Source organism: Panulirus ornatus, chromosome 29 (assembly GCF_036320965.1).
Source record: "Panulirus ornatus isolate Po-2019 chromosome 29, ASM3632096v1, whole genome shotgun sequence".
In the NCBI taxonomy this organism is placed as follows: Eukaryota; Metazoa; Arthropoda; class Malacostraca; order Decapoda; family Palinuridae; genus Panulirus; species Panulirus ornatus.
In genome coordinates, this window is record NC_092252.1 from 21,081,723 (window position 1) to 21,099,453 (window position 17,731).

Here is a 17,731-nt window from a genome sequence, read left to right on the forward strand (position 1 = left end):
TCCATGCTGAGGGCAGCCTCCACATATCATGCTGAGGGCAGCCTCCACATAGTCATGTTGAGGGCAGCCTCACATAGTCATGCTGAGGGCAGCTCCACATAGTTATGTTGAGGGCAGCCTCACATAGTCATGCTGAGGGCAGCCTCCACATAGTCATGCTGAGGGCAGCCTCCACATAGTCATGCTGAGGCAGCCTCCACATAGTCATGCTGAGGCAGCCTCCACATAGTTATGTTGAGGGCAGCCTCCACATAGTCATGTTGAGGCAGCCTCCACATAGTTCATGCTGAGGGCAGCCTCCACATAGTTCATGCTGAGGGCAGCTCCACATAGTCATGTTGAGGCAGCCTCCACATAGTTCATGCTGAGGGCAGCCTCCACATAGTTCATGCTGAGGGCAGCTCCACATAGTCATGCTGAGGCAGCCTCCACATAGTTCATGCTGAGGGCAGCCTCCACATAGTTCATGCTGAGGGCAGCTCCACATAGTCATGTTGAGGGCAGCCTCCACATAGTTATGTTGAGGGCAGCCTCACATAGCCATGCTGAGGCAGCCTCCACATAGTCATGCTTGAGGGCAGCCTCCACATAGTCATGTTGAGGGCAGCCTCCACATAGTCATGTTGAGGGCAGCCTCCACATAGTTCATGCTGAGGGCAGCTCCACATAGTTATGTTGAGGGCAGCCTCACATAGTCATGCTGAGGGCAGCCTCCACATAGTCATATTGAGGGCAGCCTCCACATAGTTATGTTGAGGGCAGCCTCCACATAGTATGTTGAGGGCAGCCTCACATAGTCATATTGAGGGCAGCCTCCACATAGTCATGTTGAGGCAGCCTCCACATAGTATGTTGAGGGCAGCCTCACATAGCCATGCTGAGGCAGCCTCCACATAGTCATGCTGGGGGCAGCCTCCACATAGTCCATGCTGAGGGCAGCCTCACATAGCCATGCTGAGGGCAGGCCTCCACATAGTCATGTTGAGGCAGCCTCCACATAGTATGTTGAGGGCAGCCTCCACATAGTCATATTGAGGGCAGCCTCCACATAGCCATGCTGAGGGCAGGCCTCCACATAGTCATGCTGGGGGCAGCCTCCACATAGTATGTTGAGGGCAGCCTCCACATAGTCATGTTGAGGCAGCCTCCACATAGTCATGCTGAGGGCAGCTCCACATAGTCATGTTGAGGCAGCCTCCACATAGCCATGCTTGAGGGCAGCCTCCACATAGTCATGCTGGGGGCAGCCTCCACATAGTCATGTTGAGGGCAGCCTCCACATAGTCATGTTGAGGCAGCCTCCACATAGTATGTTGAGGGCAGCCTCACATAGTCATGCTGGGGGCAGCCTCCACATAGTCATGCTGAGGCAGCCTCCACATAGTATGTTGAGGGCAGCCTCCACATAGTCATGCTGGGGGCAGCCTCCACATAGTCATGCTGAGGGCAAGCCTCCACATAGTCATGTTGAGGCAGCCTCCACATAGTCATATTGAGGGCAGCCTCCACATAGTATGTTGAGGGCAGCCTCACATAGTCATGCTGAGGGCAGCCTCCACATAGTCATGTTGAGGGCAGCCTCACATAGTCATGCTGGGGGCAGCCTCCACATAGTCATATTGAGGGCAGCCTCCACATAGTCCATGCTGAGGGCAGCTCCACATAGTCATGCTGAGGCAGCCTCCACATAGTCCATGCTGAGGGCAGCCTCCACATAGCCATGCTGAGGGCAGCTCCACATAGTCATGCTGAGGGCACCTCCACATAGTCATGTTGAGGCAGCCTCCACATAGTCATGTTGAGGCAGCCTCCACATAGTCATATTGAGGGCAGCCTCCACATAGTCATATTGAGGGCAGCCTCCACATAGTATGTTGAGGGCAGCTCCACATAGTCATGTTGAGGCAGCCTCCACATAGTATGTTGAGGGCAGCCTCACATAGTCATGCTGGGGGCAGCCTCCACATAGCCATGCTTGAGGGCAGCCTCCACATAGTCATGTTGAGGCAGCCTCCACATAGTCATGTTGAGGCAGCCTCCACATAGCCATGCTTGAGGGCAGCCTCCACATAGTCATGTTGAGGCAGCCTCCACATAGTATGTTGAGGGCAGCTCCACATAGTTATGTTGAGGGCAGCCTCCACATAGTCATGTTGAGGGCAGCCTCCACATAGTCCATGCTGAGGGCAGCCTCCACATAGCCATGCTGAGGGCAGGCCTCCACATAGTCATGCTGGGGGCAGCCTCCACATAGTATGTTGAGGGCAGCCTCACATAGTCATGCTGGGGGCAGCCTCCACATAGTCCATGCTGAGGGCAGGCCTCCACATAGTCATGCTGAGGGCACCTCCACATAGTCATGTTGAGGCAGCCTCCACATAGTCATGCTGAGGGCACCTCCACATAGTCATGTTGAGGCAGCCTCCACATAGTCATGTTGAGGCAGCCTCCACATAGCCATGCTTGAGGGCAGCCTCCACATAGTCATGCTGGGGGCAGCCTCCACATAGTCATGTTGAGGGCAGCCTCCACATAGCCATGATGAGGGCAGCCTCACATAGTCATGCTGAGGGCAGCTCCACATAGTCATGTTGAGGCAGCCTCCACATAGTTCATGCTGAGGGCAGCTCCACATAGTCATGTTGAGGGCAGCTCCACATAGTTATGTTGAGGGCAGCCTCACATAGTCATGCTGGGGGCAGCCTCCACATAGTTATGTTGAGGGCAGCCTCACATAGTCATGCTGAGGGCACCTCCACATAGTCATGCTGAGGGCAAGCCTCCACATAGTCATGCTGAGGGCAAGCCTCCACATAGTCATGCTGAGGGCAAGCCTCCACATAGTCATGTTGAGGGCAGCATCCACATAGTCATGCTGAGGGCAAGCCTCCACATAGTCATGTTGAGGGCAGCATCCACATAGTCATGTTGAGGCAGCCTCCACATAGTCATGTTGAGGGCAGCATCCACATAGTCATGTTGAGGGCAGCATCCACATAGTCATGCTGAGGGCAAGCCTCCACATAGTTATGTTGAGGGCAGCATCCACATAGTCATGTTGAGGGCAGCATCCACATAGTCATGTTGAGGGCAGCCTCCACATAGTATGTTGAGGGCAGCTCCACATAGTCATGTTGAGGCAGCCTCCACATAGTATGTTGAGGGCAGCCTCCACATAGTTATGTTGAGGGCAGCCTCCACATAGTTATGTTGAGGGCAGCCTCCACATAGTATGTTGAGGGCAGCTCCACATAGTTATGTTGAGGGCAGCTCCACATAGTTATGTTGAGGGCAGCCTCCACATAGTTATGTTGAGGGCAGCATCCACATAGTCATGTTGAGGCAGCCTCCACATAGTTATGTTGAGGGCAGCCTCCACATAGTTATGTTGAGGGCAGCCTCCACATAGTCATGTTGAGGGCAGCCTCCACATAGTCATGTTGAGGGCAGCATCCACATAGTCATGTTGAGGGCAGCATCCACATAGTCATGCTGAGGGCAAGCCTCCACATAGTTATGTTGAGGGCAGCCTCCACATAGTCATGCTGAGGGCAAGCCTCCACATAGTCATGTTGAGGGCAGCCTCCACATAGTTATGTTGAGGGCAGCCTCCACATAGTTATGTTGAGGGCAGCCTCCACATAGTTATGTTGAGGGCAGCTCCACATAGTTATGTTGAGGGCAGCTCCACATAGTTATGTTGAGGGCAGCCTCCACATAGTTATGTTGAGGGCAGCATCCACATAGTCATGTTGAGGGCAGCATCCACATAGTCATGTTGAGGGCAGCATCCACATAGTCATGTTGAGGGCAGCCTCCACATAGTTATGTTGAGGGCAGCCTCCACATAGTTATGTTGAGGGCAGCCTCCACATAGTCATGTTGAGGGCAGCATCCACATAGTCATGTTGAGGGCAGCTCCACATAGTTATGTTGAGGGCAGCCTCCACATAGTTATGTTGAGGGCAGCCTCCACATAGTCATGCTGAGGGCAGCCTCCACATAGTTATGTTGAGGGCAGCCTCCACATAGTTATGTTGAGGGCAGCATCCACATAGTCATGTTGAGGGCAGCATCCACATAGTCATGTTGAGGCAGCCTCCACATAGTTATGTTGAGGGCAGCATCCACATAGTCATGTTGAGGGCAGCATCCACATAGTCATGTTGAGGCAGCCTCCACATAGTTATGTTGAGGGCAGCTCCACATAGTTATGTTGAGGGCAGCCTCCACATAGTCATGTTGAGGGCAGCATCCACATAGTCATGTTGAGGGCAGCATCCACATAGTCATGTTGAGGGCAGCATCCACATAGTCATGTTGAGGGCAGCCTCCACATAGTTATGTTGAGGGCAGCCTCACATAGTCATGCTGAGGGCAGCTCCACATAGTCATGTTGAGGCAGCCTCCACATAGCCATGCTTGAGGGCAGCCTCCACATAGTCATGCTTGAGGGCAGCCTCCACATAGTCCATGCTGAGGGCAGCTCCACATAGTCATGTTGAGGCAGCCTCCACATAGTCATGCTGAGGGCAGCCTCCACATAGTCATGCTGAGGGCAGCCTCCACATAGTCATGCTGAGGGCAGCCTCCACATAGTCATGCTGAGGGCAGCCTCCACATAGTCATGCTGAGGGCAGCCTCCACATAGTCATGCTGAGGGCAGCCTCCACATAGTCATGCTGAGGGCAGCCTCCACATAGTCATGCTGAGGGCAGCCTCCACATAGTCATGCTGAGGGCAGCCTCCACATAGTCATGCTGAGGGCAGCCTCCACATAGTCATGCTGAGGGCAGCCTCCACATAGTCATGCTGAGGGCAGCCTCCACATAGTCATGCTGAGGGCAGCCTCCACATAGTCATGCTGAGGGCAGCCTCCACATAGTCATGCTGAGGGCAGCCTCCACATAGCCATGCTGAGGGCAGCCTCCACATAGCCATGCTGAGGGCAGCCTCCACATAGCCATGCTGAGGGCAGCCTCCACATAGCCATGCTGAGGGCAGCCTCCTCCACATAGCCATGCTTGAGGGCAGCCTCCACATAGCCGTGCTGAGGGCAGCCTCCACATAGTCATATTGAGGGCAGCCTCCACATAGTCATGCTGGGGGCAGCCTCCACATAGTCATGTTGAGGGCAGCCTCCACATAGCCATGCTGAGGGCAGCCTCCACATAGTCATGTTGAGGGCAGCCTCCACATAGTCATGTTGAGAGCAGCCTCCACATAGTCATGCTGAGGGCAGCCTCCACATAGCCATGCTGAGGGCAGCCTCCACATAGCCATGCTGAGGGCAGCCTCCACATAGCCATGCTGAGGGCAGCCTCCACATAGCCATGCTGAGGGCAGCCTCCACATAGCCATGCTGAGGGCAACCTCCACATAGCCATGCTGAGGGCAGCCTCCACATAGTCATGCTGAGGGCAGCCTCCACATAGTCATGCTGAGGGCAGCCTCCACATAGTCATGCTGAGGGCAGCCTCCACATAGTCCATGCTGAGGGCAGCCTCCACATAGCCATGCTGAGTGCAGCAATCAAGATCCAAAGGAATGGATGTTTCTCGGCTAAAAAATCTCAAAGTTTCATACCGCATTATATTGCCAGACGGTTGACGCAAGAATGATTGCATTATATTGCCAGACGGTTGACGCAAGAATGATGGCATTATATTGCCAGACGGTTGACGCAAGAATGATGGCATTATATTGCCAGACGGTTGACGCAAGAATGATGGCATTATATTGCCAGACGGTTGACGCAAGAATGATGGCATTATATTGCCAGACGGTTGACGCAAGAATGATTGCATTATATTGCCAGACGGTTGACGCAAGAATGATGGCATTATATTGCCAGACGGTTGACGCAAGAATGATGGCATTATATTGCCAGACGGTTGACGCAAGAATGATGGCATTATATTGCCAGACGGTTGACGCAAGAATGATGGCATTATATTGCCAGACGGTTGACGCAAGAATGATGGCATTATATTGCCAGACGGTTGACGCAAGAATGATGGCATTATATTGCCAGACGGTTGACGCAAGAATGATGGCATTATATTGCCAGACGGTTGACGCAAGAATGATGGCATTATATTGCCAGACGGTTGACGCAAGAATGATGGCATTATATTGCCAGACGGTTGACGCAAGAATGATGGCATTATATTGCCAGACGGTTGACGCAAGAATGATGGCATTATATTGCCAGACGGTTGACGCAAGAATGATGGCATTATATTGCCAGACGGTTGACGCAAGAATGATGGCATTATATTGCCAGACGGTTGACGCAAGAATGATGGCATTATATTGCCAGACGGTTGACGCAAGAATGATGGCATTATATTGCCAGACGGTTGACGCAAGAATGATGGCATTATATTGCCAGACGGTTGACGCAAGAATGATGGCATTATATTGCCAGACGGTTGACGCAAGAATGATGGCATTATATTGCCAGACGGTTGACGCAAGAATGATGGCATTATATTGCCAGACGGTTGACGCAAGAATGATGGCATTATATTGCCAGACGGTTGACGCAAGAATGATGGCATTATATTGCCAGACGGTTGACGCAAGAATGATGGCATTATATTGCCAGACGGTTGACGCAAGAATGATGGCATTATATTGCCAGACGGTTGACGCAAGAATGATGGCATTATATTGCCAGACGGTTGACGCAAGAATGATGGCATTATATTGCCAGACGGTTGACGCAAGAATGATGGCATTATATTGCCAGACGGTTGACGCAAGAATGATGGCATTATATTGCCAGACGGTTGACGCAAGAATGATTGCATTATATTGCCAGACGGTTGACGCAAGAATGATGGCATTATATTGCCAGACGGTTGACGCAAGAATGATGGCATTATATTGCCAGACGGTTGACGCAAGAATGATGCATTATATTACCAGACGGTTGACGCAAGAATGATGGCATTATATTGCCAGACGGTTGACGCAAGAATGATGGCATTATATTGCCAGACGGTTGACGCAAGAATGATGGCATTATATTGCCAGACGGTTGACGCAAGAATGATTAATTCGGTTATGATTATTATAAGCTAATATTGATCAGGTTGTTGTGACAGTTTAATAACTGTACGAACAAAGTCAGTGCTAGGATGTGTACTCTTAACCTAACCTAACCTAACTTAACCTAACCTAACCTAACCTAACTTAACCTAACCTAACCTAACCTAACCTAGCTTAACCTAACCTAACTTAACCTAACCTAACCTAACCTAACTTAACCTAACCTAACCTAACCTAACTTAACCTAACCTAACCTAACCTAAGCTAACTTAACCTAACCTAACCTAACCTAACTTAACCTAACCTAACCTAACCTAAGCTAACTTAACCTAACCTAACCTAACCTAACTTAACCTAACCTAACCTAACCTAACCTAGCTTAACCTAACCTAACTTAACCTAACCTAACCTAACCTAACTTAACCTAACCTAACCTAACCTAACCTAACCTAACCTAACCTAACCTAACCTAACCTAACCTAAGCTAACTTAACCTAACCTAACCTAACCTAACCTAACTTAACCTAACCTAACCTAACCTAAGCTAACCTAACCTAACCTAACCTAACCTAAGCTAACCTAACCTAACCTAACTTAACCTAACCTAACCTAACCTAAGCTAACCTAACCTAACCTAACCTAACCTAACCTAACCTAACCTAACCTAACCTAAGCTAACCTAACCTAACCTAACCTAACCTAACCTAAGCTAACCTAACCTAACCTAACCTAACCTAACCTCGGGTAAGATATCTACTAAAGATAATTAACTCATCTGATAACAACTTATATTCCTATCATCATGATTCGTTAACTCATTTTCTCTCAAAAGTTTATTCTGTGTAATAGATCGAGAGTAGCAGAAGTGTTTGTGGGGTTTAACTCCCATGGTTGCTTCCATGCTAATGAGGTCTTTTACCCTCAAAGAAACATGTTTCACGAGTCAAACGTCGAAACACAAACTTGAAAAATGTCGAAAAACATTTATAGAAACAGCCTCACTCTCGTCTCTCTCATGTACTCATTACTTAACCTGCTCGTAATTTTCTTCCATTCCTTCTCCATTACTTACAGTCGACCACGTACACTACTCTGGCCAGAACTCGTCAACCATTACCAACTCGTAAGAAGCTCAGGGCACAACTTCATCAGCAAACTTCCTCCACCCACACACAACAACAACAACCTCACCCACCGGTCTTTATCTTCGCCGCTGTCTGTTTCACTGGTGAATCACCCTTCCTTCTCCTCTGTTTCACTGGTGAATCACCCTTCCTTCTCCTCTGTTTCACTGGTGAATCACCCTTCCTTCTCCTCTGTTTCACATAGGAATCACCCTTCCTTCTCCTCTGTTTCACTGGTGAATCACCCTTCCTTCTCCTCTGTTTCACTGATGAATCACCCTTCCTTCTCCTCTGTTTCACTGGTGAATCACCCTTTCTTCTCCTCTGTTTCACTGGTGAATCACCCTTCCTTCTCCTCTGTTTCACTGGTGAATCACCCTTCCTTCTCCTCTGTTTCACATAGGAATCACCCTTCCTTCTCTTCTGTTTCACTGGTGAATCACCCTTCCTTCTCTTCTGTTTCACTGGTGAATCACCCTTCCTTCTCCTCTGTTTCACTGATGAATCACCCTTCCTTCTCCTCTGTTTCACTGATGAATCACCCTTCCTTCTCCTCTGTTTCACTGATGAATCACCCTTCCTTCTCCTCTGTTTCACTGGTGAATCACCCTTCCTTCTCCTCTGTTTCACTGATGAATCACCCTTCCTTCTCCTCTGTTTCACTGATGAATCACCCTTCCTTCTCCTCTGTTTCACTGATGAATCACCCTTCCTTCTCCTCTGTTTCAATGAGGAATTACCCTTCCTTCTCCTCTGTTTCATTAAGGAATCGCCCGTCCTTCTCCTCTGTTTCACTGAGGAATCACCCTTCCTTCTCCTCTGCTTCACTGAGGAATCACCCTTCCTTCTCTTCTGTTTCACTGATGAATCACCTATCATTCTCTTCTGTTTCACTGATGAACCACCCTTCCTTCTCTGTTTCGCTGATGAATCACCCTTCCTTCTCTGTTTCGCTGATGAATCACCCTTCCCTCTCTGTTTCACTGATAAATCACCCTTCCTTCTCTATTTCACCGATGAATTACCCTTACTTCTCCTCTGTTTCACTGGTGAATCATTCCTCCTTCTCCTGTGTTTCACAGATGAATCACCCTTTTTTCTCTTCTGTTTCACTGGTGAATCACCCTTCCTTCTCCTCTGTTTCACTGATGAATCACCCTTCCTTCTCCTGTGTTTCACTGATGAATCACCCTTCCTTCTCCTCTGTTTCACTGATGAATCACCCTTCCTTCTCCTCTGTTTCACTGGTGAATCACCCTTCCTTCTCATCTGCTTTCACTGATGAATCACCCTTCCTTCTCATGTGCTTCACTGATGAATCACCCTTCCTTCTCCTCTGTTTCACTGATGAATCACCCTTCCTTCTCCTGCTGTTTCAATGAGGAATTACCCTTCCTTCTCCTCTGTTTCACTAATGAATCGCCCGTCCTTCTCCTCTGTCTTCACTGAGGAATCACCCTTCCTTCTCCTGTGCTTCACTGAGGAATCACCCTTCCTTCTCTTCTGTTTCACTGATGAATCACCTATCATTCTCATTCTGTTTCACTGATGAACACCCTTCCTTCTCATGTTTCGTCTGATGAATCACCCTTCCTTCTCTGTTTCGCTGATGAATCACCCTTCCCTCTCTGTTTCACTGATAAATCACCCTTCCTTCTCTATTTCACCGATGAATTACCCTTACTTCTCCTCTGTTTCACTGGTGAATCATTCCTCCTTCTCCTGTGTTTCACAGATGAATCACCCTTTTTTCTCCTGTGTTTCACTGATGAATCACCCTTCCTTCTCATGTGCGTCACTGATGAATCACCCTTCCTTCTCATGTGCTTCACTGATGAATCACCCTTCCTTCTCATGTGCTTCACTGATGAATCACCCTTCCTTCTCATGTGCGTCACTGATGAATCACCCTTCCTTCTCATGTGCGTCACTGATGAATCACCCTTCCTTCTCATGTGCGTCACTGATGAATCACCCTTCCTTCTCATGTGCGTCACTGACGAATCACCCTTCCTTCTCATGTGCGTCACTGATGAATCACCCTTCCTTCTCATGTGCGTCACTGATGAATCACCCTTCCTTCTCATGTGCGTCACTGACGAATCACCCTTCCTTCTCATGTGCGTCACTGATGAATCACCCTTCCTTCTCATGTGCGTCACTGATGAATCACCCTTCCTTCTCATGTGCGTCACTGATGAATCACCCTTCCTTCTCATGTGCTTCACTGATGAATCACCCTTCCTTTTCATGTGCGTCACTGATGAATCACCCTTCCTTCTCATGTGCTTCACTGATGAATCACCCTTCCTTCTCATGTGCTTCACTGATGAATCACCCTTCCTTCTCATGTGCTTCACTGATGAATCACGCTTCCTTTTCCTCTTGCTGTAAGTTCTACCCTCCAGCTCCTGACTTTTGGGAAGGTCTCGTCGTAGGTTCCTCCAAAATAGCTTGGGATCTCCTGCCTGCTTACCCCCTTGACCAACCCCTTATACCGCATTCCACCTACCACACTCCAGACCTCTCCATCACACACCTGTTCCTGACCTTAACTCCGGCCACCAGACATATACAACTTGTTGACGATCCACGCTCTGCTCCACATGGCGCGCCTCCCTCGCTCCACCCTCAGCGTGCCCAGCTTCTGGCAGAGGTATGCCTACCAGATCGGCCGCCACACACTACACCTTGACCACATGGAGCATGGCATTCTACGAGGTGGGTGAGGTGTGGTTGTGTGAGCCTTGTGGCACAACCGGAACCTTGTCTGTCAATGGTACGTACGTGCAGGGTCCTGGTTACTAGGATATGAGAGGTTGTTACGGTTTTAAGTAGGCATCTTGTGGTGTGTGACGAACTGAGGACGCTATGAAAGGTACGTTTGAAAGGGGTTTGGTTCAGACGTACGTACCTGCCTAAGGTTTACTTTTCTTGATATTTTCTGTCTTGGTGACGGGACTGGATGGGGTCTGTCTTGGTGACGGGATGGATGGAGTCTGTCTTGGTGACGGGATGGATGGGGTCTGTCTTGGTGACGGGATGGATGGGGTCTCTCTTGGTGATGGGATGGATGGGGTCTGTCTTGGTGACGTATTGGATGGGGTCTGTCTTGGTGACGGACTGGATGGGGTCTGTCTTGGTGACGGGCTGGATGGGGTCTGTCTTGGTGACGGACTGGATGGGGTCTCTCTTGGTGATGGGATGGATGGGGTCTGTCTTGGTGACGGGATGGATGGGGTCTGTCTTGGTGACGGGCTGGATGGGGTCTGTCTTGGTGACGGGATGGATGGGGTCTGTCTTGGTGACGGACTGGATGGTGTCTGTCTTGGTGACGGACTGGATGGGGTCTGTCTTGGTGACAGACTGGATGGGGTCTGTCTTGGTGACGGACTGGATGGGGTCTGTCTTGGTGACGGACTGGATGGGGTCTCTCTTGGTGATGGGATGGATGGGGTCTGTCTTGGTGACGGGATGGATGGGGTCTGTCTTGGTGACGGGATGGATGGGGTCTGTCTTGGTGACGGACTGGATGGGGTCTGTCTTGGTGATGGGATGGATGGGGTCTGTCTTGGTGACGGGCTGGATGGGGTCTGTCTTGGTGACGGGATGGATGGGGTCTGTCTTGGTGACGGGATGGATGGGGTCTGTCTTGGTGACGGACTGGATGGGGTCTGTCTTGGTGACGGGATGGATGGGGTCTGTCTTGGTGACGGGATGGATGGGGTCTGTCTTGGTGACGGGATGGATGGGGTCTGTCTTGGTGACGGACTGGATGGGGTCTGTCTTGGTGACGGACTGGATGGGGTCTGTCTTGGTGACGGGATGGATGGGGTCTGTCTTGGTGACGGGATGGATGGGGTCTGTCTTGGTGACGGGATGGATGGGGTCTGTCTTGGTGACGGACTGGATGGTGTCTGTCTTGGTGACGGGCTGGATGGGGTCTGTCTTGGTGACGGGATGGATGGGGTCTGTCTTGGTGACGGACTGGATGGGGTCTGTCTTGGTGACGGACTGGATGGTGTCTGTCTTGGTGACAGACTGGATGGGGTCTGTCTTGGTGACGGGATGGATGGGGTCTGTCTTAGTGACGGACTGGATGGGGTCTGTCTTGGTGACGGGATGGATGGGGTCTGTCTTGGTGACGGGATGGATGGGGTCTGTCTTGGTGACGGGATGGATGGGGTCTGTCTTGGTGACGGACTGGATGGGGGTCTGTCTTGGTGACGGACTGGATGGGGTCTGTCTTGGTGACGGGATGGATGGGGTCTGTCTTGGTGACGGGATGGATGGGGTCTGTCTTGGTGACGGGATGGATGGGGTCTGTCTTGGTGACGGACTGGATGGTGTCTGTCTTGGTGACGGGCTGGATGGGGTCTGTCTTGGTGACGGACTGGATGGGGTCTGTCTTGGTGACGGACTGGATGGAGTCTGTCTTGGTGAAGGGATGGATGGGGTCTGTCTTGGTGACGGACTGGATGGGGTCTGTCTTGGTGACGGACTGGATGGAGTCTGTCTTGGTGACGGGATGGATGGGGTCTGTCTTGGTGACGGGCTGGATGGGGTGTGTGAGTCCGTTTCAGATGTTCAGATGTGAGGTACATGTGAATGTCTGTTGTTTAAAGACAGGAGTTCCTGACCTGTGGTACACCAGACCCATCCACGAGGGACTTGGTTTCACTCTTAAGATAATGACACATTTTCATGATGAAGAATGATGGAAAATGTACTTTACGTATGTAATGTCATGTGAACTAGTGTCATACACGTAAGATTCTTCAAGTTCACAATATTTGACCTCAGTAGACAATGTACGTACGTATGTGTACCACCTTGTGACAAGTGGTACACAGATAGGAGGCAAGACAGGTCAGTGGTGAGTGACCCACAATATCTGACAATCAGTGGTTTTAGGTGGACGCAGAAGGTTAGTTAGTGACGTACGAGATGGTTGGCTTTGTGGTAAGTTTTGCATCACCAGCAGACGACCAGACGTTAAACTAGACATAGCTCCATGGGTCGTAAGACGTTCCACCAAGCCAGTCAGCCATACACTGGAGTAGGATAGTCAGCCACAGCGTTAATCCCGGGCCAGCTGAGGGAAGTTCCATGACGACCCAACACATGTCGCCTCTGACACCGTGTATGTGGGAGGGAATAATGGGGAGATGGTGCTAGGAGAGGAGACGGGTGCTCAGTGATGTCATAGACCCCCTCCCCCCCCACTCAATGTACTGAGAAGGTGATGAATTTGATGATGATGATGATGGTATGTGATATTACAGATACTGAGAGACGGTAAGCTGACCATCATGTATGAGACGGTAAACTGACCACGTTATACGAGACGGTAAGCTGACCACGTTCTACGAGACGGTAAACTGACCACGTAATACGAGACGGTAAGCTGACCATCATGTATGAGACGGTAAACTGACCACGTTATACGAGACGGTAAGCTGACCACGTTCTACGAGATGGTAAACTGACCACGTTATACGGGACGGTAAGCTGACCACGTTCTACGAGATGGTAAGCTGGCCATGTTATATGAGACGGTAAGCTGACCATCATGTATGAGACGGTAAACTGACCACGTTATACAACACGGTAAGCTGACCACGTTCTACGAGACGGTAAACTGACCACGTTATACGGGACGGTAAGCTGACCACGTTCTACGAGATGGTAAGCTGGCCATGTTATATGAGACGGTAAGCTGACCATCATGTATGAGACGGTAAACTGACCACGTTATACAACACGGTAAGCTGACCACGTTCTACGAGACGGTAAACTGACCACGTTATACGGGACGGTAAGCTGACCACGTTCTACGAGATGGTAAGCTGGCCATGTTATATGAGACGGTAAGCTGACCACGTTGTACGAGACGGTAAGCTGACCACGTTGTAAGAGACGGTAAGCTGAACACGTTGTACGAGACAGTAAGATAAACATTATGTGCGAGACAGTAAGCTAACCATGATGTACAAGACAGTAAGCTGACCATACCGCATAAGAGAGTAAGCTGACCATATCGCACAAGAGAGTAAGCTGACCATACCGCACAATACAGTAAGCTGACCATACCGTTTGATATAGTATGCTGACCAAACCGTACAAGATAGTAAGCTGACCATACCGCACAAGAGAGTAAGCTGACCATAACGTACAAGACAGTAAGCTGACCATACCGTATAAGACAGTAAGCTGACCATACTGCACAAGACAGTAAGCTGACCATAACGTACAAGACAGTAAGCTGACCATACTGCACAAGACAGTAAGCTGACGATAACGTACAAGACAGTAAGCTGACCATACCGTATAAGACAGTAAGCTGACCATACCGTATAAGACAGTAAGCTGAACATACCGCTTAAGACAGTAAGCTGACCATACTGTTCAATATAGTATGCTGACCAAACCGTACAAGACAGTAAGCTGACCATACCGCACAAGACAGTAAGCTGACCATAACGTACAAGACAGTAAGCTGACCATACCGTGCAAGACAGTAAGCTGACCATACCGCACAAGACAGTAAGCTGACCAAACCGCACAAGACAGTAAGCTGACCATACCGTACAAGACAGTAAGCTGACCATACCATACAAGACAGTAAGCTGGCCATAACGTACAAGACAGTAAGCTGAGTACACCGTACTAGACAGTAAGCTGACCATACCGTACAAGACAGTAAGCTGACCATACCGTACAAGACAGTAAGCTGACCATACCGTACAAGACAGTAAGCTGACCATACCGTACAAGACAGTAAGCTGGCCATAACGTACAAGACAGTAAGCTGAGTACACCGTACTAGACAATAAGCTGGCCATAACGTACAAGACAGTAAGCTGAGTACACCGTACAAGACAGTAAGCTGACCGTACCGTACAAGACAGTAAGCTGACCATACCATACAAGACAGTAAGCTGACCATACCGTACAAGACAGTAAGCTGACCATACCGTACAAGACAGTAAGTTGACCATAACGTACAAGACAGTAAGCTGACCATACCGTACAAGACAGTAAGCTGACCATAACGTACAAGACAGTAAGCTGAGTACACCGTACTATACAGTTAGCTGGCAATGTTACAAGACAGACATAATCCTGTTTCCCTACAACCATCAGAACATCAAGATGTTATTATCATATTGATGTAACCAAGACGTTGTAAATGCTACGTAGTACTGTGTTGTGTACATCATCTTCATGACGCGCTATGATTCATGTGTTACAATCATGATGAACCAGTGTCGCGTCTCATGACACTGCCCTTGTTGGACAGGCAATCGTCGTCACCCGACCACCGGCAGTGTCATGTTTGCTGGAGACGACCCACGCCTGGCACTCACCCTCCCTGCCGACCACCGCATCCACGCTGCCCTCAACTGTGGAGCACTGGTAAGTACCGCACCTATGGTCACTTCCCACACCAGGAACCACAGCTGTGGGTGCCACACCTATGGCCACTTCCCACCCCAGGAACCACAGCTGTGAGTACCGCACCTGTGGTCACTTCCCACCCCAGGAACCACAGCTGTGGCCACTACCCACCCCAGGAACCACAGCTGTGGCCACTTCCCACCCCAGGAACCAGAGCAGTGACGATGTGTAAGTACCTAAGGGATTGAATGCTGTTGTCTTAAGGATCAATCTTCTTCATCGATTTTTATATAGAGGCAAAAATATTTTTTTTAATTTTCATATTCATAGTTAACTTTCATATTCATAGTTTGGTGGATTTAGAGTATGATATACTACACGAAATTTTGGCCTGGCAGTTTTTCCTTGATAAAGGACCCAAGTATACCGCAAATGTACAAAATATACGAATGATATATGATATATACCATTTGTTATGTTTTATGTTGCTACGAGTAGTTATATACGAATGATAAGATAAATCATTCTTTATAGACCAGACCAAGAAGACAGTGCTTGGCCTATAAAGATTGGTGTTGGAAGGCGGGAAGCAAGTGTGATGCTGGGAAGTAAATGATTTTGTTAAGTACTTTCAGCACCTGATGATGAAGTGGATTGTCTACACGAAACATGTCTTGCCATATGTATAGAAAAATTATCTGTTAGATATAATTGGATGGGTTTGGATGATATTGCAGTTGAATCTATTAAAAAAGGGGTTGACTATATTGTTGACTGGTTGGTGAAAATATTCATTGTATGTATGGTTCATGGTGAAGTACCTGAGGCTTGGCGGAATGCATGCATAGTACCATTGTACAAAGGCAAAGGGGATAAAAGCAAGTGTTTAAATTACAGAGGTATAACTTTGTTAAGTATTCCTGGAAAATTATATGGTGGAGGGTAATGATTGAGAGAGTAAAGGCATGTACAGAGCATCAGATTGGGGAAGAGCAGTGTGAGGTCAGAAGTGGTAGAGAATGTGTGGATCAGGTTTTCCTTTCAAGAATGTATGTGATAAATACTTAGAAAAGCAAATGGATTTGTATGTAGCATTTATGGATCTGGAGAAGGCATATGAAAGGGTTGATAGAGATGCCTTGTGGAAGGTATTAAGTGTATATGGTGAGGTAGGTAAGTTGCTAGAAGCAGTGAAGAGATTTTATCGAGGATGTAAGGCATGTGTACGTGTAGGAAGAGAGGAAAGTGATTGGTTCACAGTGAATGTTGATTTGCAGCAGGGGTGCGTGATGTACCTATGGTTGTTTAATTTGTTTATGGATGGGGTTGTCAGGGAGGTGAATGCAAGAGTTTTGGAAAGAGGGGCAAGTATGCAGTCTGTTGTGCATGAGAGGGCTTGGGAAGTGAGTCAGTTGTTGTTCGCTGATGATACAGCGATTGTGGCTGATTTGGGTGAGAAACTGCAGAAGCTGGAGGGCCGAGTTTGGTAAAGTGTGTGAAAGAAGAATGCTGAGAGTAAATGTGAATAAGTGCAAGGTTATTAGGTACAGTAGGGTTGAGGGACAAGTCAACTGGGAGGTAAGTTTGAATGGAGAAAAACTGAAGGAAGTGAAGTGTTTTAGATATCTGGGAATTGATCTGGCAGCGGATGGAACCATGGAAGCAGAAGAGAGTCACAGGGTGGAGAAGGGGGCAAAGGTTCTAGTAGCAATGAGAAATATGTGGAAGGCGAGAACGTTACCTCGGAAAGCAAAAATGGGTATGTTTGAAGGAATAGTGATTCCAACAATGTTATACAGTTGCGAGGCATGGGCTATGCATAGGGTTGTGCGGAGGAGGTTGGATGTATTGGAAATGAGATGTTTGAGGACAATATGTGGTGTGAGGTGGTTTGATCGATTAAGTGATGAAATGGTAAGAGAGATGTGTGGTAATAAAAAGAGTGTGACTGAGAGAGCAAAAGAGGGTGCATTGAAATGGTTTGGTTACAAGAGAGAATGAGTGAGACCAAGAGGATATGTGTGTCAGAGGTGGGAGGAACGAGAAGTGGGAGACCAAATTGGAGATAGAAAGATGGAGTGACAAAGATTTTGAGTGATCGGGGCCTGAACATGCAGTCGGGTGAAAAGCGTGCAAGAAATACAGTGAAT

General features: G+C 48.8%; 1 protein-coding gene across 2 annotated transcripts in view; it reads left to right on the forward strand.

Annotated features, from left to right (window-relative positions):
- Window positions 1-17,731, forward strand: part of LOC139758183 (gamma-interferon-inducible lysosomal thiol reductase-like) — a 286,092-nt gene that overhangs the window by 91,069 nt on the left and 177,292 nt on the right. The window contains exons 3-4 of one of the 2 annotated variants that reach the window (XM_071679391.1): window positions 10,749-10,901; window positions 15,484-15,599. In XM_071679391.1, coding sequence (XP_071535492.1) covers window positions 10,749-10,901; window positions 15,484-15,599 — 269 coding nt within the window. Of the gene's footprint in view, window positions 1-10,743; window positions 10,902-15,483; window positions 15,600-17,731 lie in introns of those variants that run through there. The other variant, XM_071679392.1, reaches the window with a different exon arrangement.